This window comes from Portunus trituberculatus, chromosome 15, assembly GCF_017591435.1.
Source record: "Portunus trituberculatus isolate SZX2019 chromosome 15, ASM1759143v1, whole genome shotgun sequence".
NCBI classification, from domain to species: Eukaryota; Metazoa; Arthropoda; class Malacostraca; order Decapoda; family Portunidae; genus Portunus; species Portunus trituberculatus.
In genome coordinates this window covers 7958547-7966128 of record NC_059269.1, presented here as the reverse complement: position 1 = coordinate 7966128, position 7582 = coordinate 7958547, and the positions used below count along the sequence as shown (strand labels likewise).

The 7582-nt window shown below is 40.1% G+C and overlaps 1 protein-coding gene and 1 long non-coding RNA gene across 4 annotated transcripts in view; one reads left to right on the top strand and one right to left on the bottom strand.

Annotated features, from left to right (window-relative positions):
• LOC123504099 overlaps positions 1-7582 on the top strand; it is a 279550-nt gene that overhangs the window by 25240 nt on the left and 246728 nt on the right. The gene's annotated exons all lie outside the window — the stretch shown is intronic.
• LOC123504098 (cell adhesion molecule 2-like) overlaps positions 1-7582 on the bottom strand; it is a 247424-nt gene that overhangs the window by 34259 nt on the left and 205583 nt on the right. For all 3 annotated transcript variants that reach the window (XM_045254388.1, XM_045254389.1, XM_045254387.1), the window contains exon 3: positions 6913-7118. In XM_045254388.1, the coding sequence (XP_045110323.1) occupies positions 6913-7118 (206 nt within the window). The remainder of the gene's footprint in view (positions 1-6912; positions 7119-7582) is intronic.

Genomic DNA, 7582 nt, shown 5'->3' with positions numbered 1-7582 from the left:
GTTAATAATGAAAAATCTAGACAGAAACAGATTGATACTCTACTAAGCTTCTAGGGAACTGGCAATCATGTGGGCAATTTTTGTCATGGTTTTTTTTTTTTTGTTGCCCTTGGTCAGCTTTCCTCTTCCTTAAAAAAAAAAAAAAAAGATAGACAGAACTGGACAAAATGATGATTCGTGATACAGACAGATAGACAGACAGCTGAATCAAGACATAGAATAATGGTGCTTAGTGAATATAGAAAACAGTTGAAAGTCTAGATTGAGATTGAAAGATACTGTGATAGATGGTTTGATAGACAGATTGACTGATATATTATTTATAATGCATAGATGTAGACAGACGGATGGATGTAAATATGGAAAGATAGATAATTTCTATTGCGTGTGTAAAGAAAACGTTGAAAAGTGAGAGATTAACAGATGGGTTGGTAGGATGACAGTGGGGAGATAGACATATAGGTAGTTTGTAATACATCCAGACAGACAGATGTAGATATGGATATATATATTTTTTTTAGTGAATGTGTATAGAAAATAAAAGGAATGATAGAAAAAAAGGCAATGACGAAGAGAAAGTCTGTTATTAATAAAGACAGACAGGTAGTGTATAATGCATATACTCACACAGACAAATAATAAATGACAAGAAATAAATAAGATAAGCATGCAGATAGAAAATATAATGTGCAGATGGAGATGCAAATGCAGACAGCCAGACAGAGAGACGGACAGATATATAAGTCATGATACACATAAAACTTTAATATAAAACGTAAATGTATGCTTCTCCAGTCACCAGTGTTGCATCAGAAGCTGCATCCTGAGGCTTGTCTTAATGAGAGTTGGAGAAAGGATTGTTTGTCAGTCTGCATCTAACATCTCGCACAGGAAACAGGTTCAGATTCATTATTAGACATTATTAGATCAGAATAAACACAACTAAGTAGAAAGTGATGTTGCAAAGTATGATAGATATAGATGATAGATACAGGTATTTTTTTGTATTCCAGACCTTGCACGTATCGGCATATTATTATTTATGATTGGAATTTTGTGAATGATAACGTAGGTGTGTTTTGCTTTTTTCACTCTATTGTAAAGACTGGTTTTAAAAGACCAAAGATAATTGCTCGAGTTCTCACAGTGATTTTTCCGAATAATTTACCATGAGTAACGATGGATACTGGTTATAGCGAGAGATAACCTCAGTCCCTAAACTCTTACTCCCATAGTCAGTTCTTACTATCTCATTTGAATTTCTGCGTACAGATGTGGTTTGCAGGACGCGTTGAAGACTGCTGAGTACAATCCCATAAGTACGTCAATACACAACTGCAGGATGAAAGGTTTGGCGGCATGGAATTAGCAGAGCAGTGGCAAGAGTCATTACCCCACACATGTTTGGCAGTGTGTTGTAGGGTAAGTGAGATGAGGTACCCACTGGTTTCCCTCTTCAATACCGGGACACATTTTTATCTTGAGATTTATGTACGATTAGACCATTTTATTGACATCAGCAAGGGTCAATGGGGGTCAGAAGACTAATGGCTAGAGTCTTCACTATTTTAATCTTCCCACATAAGTTTCTGAAACTGTATAGAATCACCAGTAAGTAGAATGCATGTGATTTAAGTCGTTTTTCATTAAACCTCATACTCGTGTAGAAATTTGTTGGAATATAGACACACGAGAGAAAAGTGTTTTTTTTTTCTTTTTTTTTTTTTTACGCCACAAACTGTTCCAGGAATGTTTACCACAGAAATAGTGTTTCAAAAGTTACGTGCATTAAATGAAAAGTTTTGCCTGGCAGTGAAAAGGTTAAAAAAAAAGTCTACGTTGCCGTCCCTTTCGCCTCTCCTATTCTTGTTTTGAACTGAAAGGACTCAATCAAGCTATTTACTCGTCGTTTCCCTCATCAGTGTTGCTCTTTGTTACCATTCCGTGATTTCTGGAGACCAAGTTTTGCATTTCTTCGTATACGCTGCGTCTGTGTCTCGTGTCTATTTTTATCTTCCTTTCGACATCTTTCATAGCTTGTCAGATGCAGAGTTTTGTGGCTGCTGCTTATTTTGTCGTATGTTTGTCTTACCTGTCTTTTCTTCATTTCTACATTTTTCACAGTCAGTTGTAAGGAAACTCCTGCACCTATCATGTTCGCTCGAGGAGTCTTTGTGCTGCCTGCCACGACATGTCCAGAAATGGAACGTAAATCACTGCCTGGGATATCAAGCAGATAAAATGCCTTTGCATCTCCCACCGACAGAAAATTACTCCACAAGTTATTTTCTTATGTGTAAAGGAAAGTCAGGAAGCGCTACAATTAAACTTCAGAATGGTAAAGTCTTAGTAATTGCCTGTCCCAGGAAAAAAAATAATAGAAAGTCTAATCTGGTTCTATAATGTAGTTATTTTATTTATTTATTTATTTGTGAATTCTTTATAGTGATTTATTTCCCTACACTGTGATGGAACCAGCGGTCTGATGCTCCACCTAAGACTAAATGAACAGTAAACACTCACAGCTCCCCTTCCTAGTGAGCTGGTCCGTGTGGAGAGAGGGACGGCTGGGTGGGTGCACGTGCAGGGCCACCACTAACACCTTTCATGCCAGGGGGAAGTGAAGGAGTTACCGGGTTCGTAGAGACTGTCATAACACCGAGACATAACCGACCTTTAGTTAGTTGAGGTAGTTATTATAGCAAGACATACTGACCTTTACGGCTCTTCGTGACGCAGGGAAGGCAGCAAATCCTGACTTGCTAAAGAGAGCAAGGAGAGAGGAAAGAGCAGAGAGTCACGTAACAGTCACGAAGAAGCCTTAAGCAGTCCTTGCCAAGACTGGTGTTTGGACCCTCTTGACAGTCGCAGGATAGTGAGCAAACGAATGTGCAGGACTAAATGATTTATGAATTCTCTCATTTGATTTTACTCATTTGATTTATTTATTTTAGTGTTACGTATTATGGAGTCACACTATGGGGAACAAAACAGGTTAAAAAGGTAAAAGAAGGAAACAGTAAACAACAACCAGCCAGCCCCAAGAATGAAAACTATTCATTCTATTTAAGATAGTTCAAGATGTAGGAAGGAGGAACAACGAAGAAATAGAGAGACTTCCAGAGTTTATCACTTGGAAGGGAAGAGTAATCGAGTTTGTCGAAAGAAACTGTAGTAATATAATTACCCGTATGATAAAGTTCATTGTATGTGTGTGTGTGTGTGTGTGTGTGTGTGTGTGTGTGTGTGTGTGTGTGTGTGTGTGTGTGTTCTTGTGGTATAAAAGAAGTATGAATTAGTGGTAATATTTGCATTAGACACATGAACAAGGTCCATTTTTGTTATGTATTCTTTAATGACCTCATGAGTAAGAAAGTGAACTTTTTATATATAAAGATCTTCCTGGTTGTGGAGACTCAAGTTGCATGCTAAATTGAGCTCTCTGTTTCCCTGTTTCCCTTGATATTTTACCGGTCCACCTTGGCAAGAGAAGCACGTCACGGGACAAAGCAGAAGGGAAAAGCTCACGGCGGTCATGTGCCTTGCTTGCTTGCGGGTCTTCGTGTCTGAGATGCGAGGCGTCTACATATTCTGAACTATTCGCCTGTTGAGATAACTCCCAGGTTCTCAATGATATTAAAACGTGTGGTTGATTATTAGAGATTCTTTTATTTTCTGTATTTTAATTTATGTGATATTGTAGTTAAGCATTTCTTAAAATTTACCCAACCTCGTATAATGTATATGTAATTTGAAGATCACGGTTAATCTTTTGTTGTGTGAACAGTGCTTGTAAAGGTGAAGAATGAGACAACACTGCTGATAATGAATTTTTGTCGCGCTGTATAAGGAACGCGTTGACGTAATGAAAGCTTCTCATCGTTTACGTGCGTTACGACCCTCACACCATCCTTATAGTCATCTTCCTTAGCAACCCGCACAAGTATGCTTTCCTATTTTTCGGGAAGACGAGAAAATAAATTGTCTCGTTTTTCTTTACAATATCGCTACTGCTGAGGCCCTTTAGCTTTCGGAAAAGTGCAAAGAAAAAAAATATTGAGATGGACACTGAAAAAGAGAGAAGAAAGTACGTTTTGTCTTTCGTAGTAATAAAGTAAATATTCAAAAAGTTGTATGCCACTCTGATAAAGAAAATAATAAAGAGAATTGTACACCGGTGAATGCTTTTATCGTTATTGAGAGAGTAGAAAAGTTGAGGCAAAATCAGATCACTGGGTAAGGTGAACAATCAAAACAAAACTCCAGAAATTGAGAAAAAAAAAACTACTTAAACAATTTTCCTATGAAGGTAGAAATGTTACTTTGTCGAAGAAAAAAATAAAAAGGAATTCTTACCTAACATATCTCTCGTACACGGTGAGTCATGTTTTCTGGCCGATACAGTAAAGACAATTACTCCTTTGGTATGTGAATAATTGATGGTACGTATGTTCATTAGTACTCAATTGGCACTGATCACTATCTTTACCGTGTCGTTCGTTATATATGGGTAAGGAAAGCTTGATTACACTTCCGAGGTCAACCGTGATGATGTGTATTTTTTTAACCCGTTATCTAATGGGACACATTCTTACCTTGAGATTTGTGTACGATTAGACCATTTTATTTACATTAGAAAGGGTCTACGGACATCAGAAGATTAATGGCCAAAGTCTTCACTATTTTAATACCCCCCCATGAGTTTCTGAAGTTGTATAAGATCACTAAATAGTAAGCATAATGAATATCGAAACTCGTCACGGTACTGAAGGAGTTAAGACCATTGTGATGATATTGATTTCTGGTTATTCCGTAAGGTGAAAAGATGTGCTATTTACCCATCTCTTTTTATCTATTTTTGTGATTTTTTTCTATTTATTCCTATAGGATTGATTCGAGCTCGTTAAGTCTTGTGTCATGAAGGTAGATTTTTTAGTCTTCCCTTCAGATTTATGTATACTAATTTCACTGCAATTTCTCTGGCTACGTATTCTATTTATCTTCAGCTCTATTAGAAAGATTTATATTTGCACGTCTCTGTCTCCTTTTCTCCTGTCGAAGTTTTGTTGCATGTTCTTGATGTTGGGTTTCCTGGTTGACAAGTCTTCTGTATGTTTTATTTGTATATCAAGAGAGAGAGAGAGAGAGAGAGAGAGAGAGAGAGAGAGAGAGAGAGAGAGAGAGAGAGAGAGAGAGAGAGAGAGAGAGGAATAATACACATGCTCGTAATTAGCAGTAATGACCAAGAATGTGGCACAGCATCTGGACGGTCATTTATTGCTTATTTTGCCGCCACGTCACGAGTTAATTATGTGTGTGCTCAATCCCTTGTCCAGTTTCCGTCTCGACTCGCGAAAAGGAAGGAAGGAAGGAAGGAAGGAAGGAAGGAAGGAAGGAAGGGATGACAGACGGTGAGAGTTCGCTGGAAACTTAGAATATAATAACGACTGTCCAAGGAATGTGTGTTGGCATTAGTGTTTTCTTGTGTGTGTGTGTGTGTGTGTGTGTGTGTGTGTGTGTGTGTGTGTGTGTGTGTGTGTGTGTGTGTGTGTGTGTGTGTAGGTGTTGGGTTAGGTGGGTGTGCGGAAGTGCGTGTTTGCATTTCTCTCTCTCTCTCTCTCTCTCTCTCTCTCTCTCTCTCTCTCTCTCTCTCTCTCTCTCTCTCTCTCTCTCTCTCTCTCTCTCTCTCGTTTCAAAACTACTAATGCACGTGTTTTGATTATGATCTATTACATATATCTAAGTAGTTGTAAATTGCCTGGTGTATTGTTTGACAAAAACTTTAAATAGCATCATGTCTGCTAAGAAGCCATCTGTGATTCAGCAGATTATGCCATGTATTGATTTATTTGTATTATATGTATTTTGAACACATTTTTGGCAATAACAAAATTAAATATCAAAATAAAAACTCTCTCTCTCTCTCTCTCTCTCTCTCTCTCTCTCTCTCTCTCTCTCTCTCTCTCTCTCTCTCTCTCTCTCTCTCTCTCTCTCTCTCTCTCTCTCTCTCTCTCTCTCTCTCTCTCTCTCTCTCTCTCTCTCTCGCCCTCGCCATCCACCTGTGTCTGGTCGGCAGGTGGCTCACAGCGCGACCAGCTGGTGGTATTTGATCCCAGCTGCTGCGTGTGTCGGCCACCACCTGTTGCTGAGGCGGGTCTGGCCCTTTCTTATCTTTTTCAGCCTCCGTCAACCTGTTGTCTGCGCGCTCCCACTCCCCTCCGGCGCTCCTTCATCTTTTGTGGTCTTCACTTCCTTCCTCCTCCTGTGCTGGGTTTCCCTTATTCCTTTGCTACACTCCCCACACTCTCAGCCTCGTACATCCGCGTGTTTTCTTTCATGTCCTCCCCCCTTCCCTAATCCCAGTATCCCTCTTTTATTCTTCTATTATTCATCTTGCCTTATCCCTCTAGAGTTTTGCCCACGTCTCTACCCTTTTCTTCCACCCTCTGTGATAGCTTTTCATACGACGGTTTTCTTTTTCTCTCTCTGTGTTTGCTGCTTCATGATATGTTTATTCGTCCAGAGCTGCTGTGTGGCGTCTTTGTTTTACGTTTCTTTAAAAATTTTCCCGCTGGGACGATGGAAACTCATTTTTGTGACGTTAACTTGAAAGGAGAACTGAAACGGATGAATTCTCTCTCTCTCTCTCTCTCTCTCTCTCTCTCTCTCTCTCTCTCTCTCTCTCTCTCTCTCTCTCTCTCTCTCTCTCTCTCTCTCTCTCTCTCTCTCTCTCTCTCTTGCAGCAGGATGGAGGAGTAACATGTTTAGCAAGGACCAGCCAGCCATTCCTCCATCCTACCTTGCTCCTCCCCTGCCCTATTGATCCCAGCATCGCTTTGTCTCCCTGACTCACGCCCTACGTCGTGTTCTTAAATATATGACAAAAAACGAAAGGTTTTGACAGGTACTCACATCCACGTTGACGCCTGTGACCTCGTAGACTTGTTTCTTGGGCTGCTCGTTGGGGACGTGGCGGAAGAACTCCCTCCCGCCCTTGTACCACTTGACGGAGTACAGACGCTCTCCCTGCAGATCGAATTCACAGCGTAGCGTCGTGCTCTCCCCCCGGGGCACATGCAGCGGCACCTCGAATCTCCTCATGCTCAGTGCAAAGCCGCCTGTGCAGAGAAGAAAAGAAAGGAATGAAGGTCAATAGTCGAGTCTGTGTCGTGCGTCCTGCATTGCAACACTCATTGTAATAGATTGGCTCCACCACCACCACTACCACTAGCACTGCCACTACTGCTACCAATGCAGCTGAACGCGTGTTTGTTTTACCTCATTTCGGTGCTTCGTCAACTAACATAACACAGTGGCCGCCTTGTGCGTTATTTTCTTTTAACTTTACGCACACAAGTAATCTGTATAGAGTGATCAGTAGTAAAAGAGACGAATAACCTGTCCCTTATCCTCATACATGAACACTTAACATAAAGAAACACTGAAAAATGGAGCAATAATCCAACTTTGTCCATCGTTTAACCAATAGAAAAGCTGAAAAAACCCCATGAAAATAAAGAATACAAAAAAGAGGATCATTATGAAAAAAGCACGCACACACAGTAGGAGTTTAGTTAGCGAA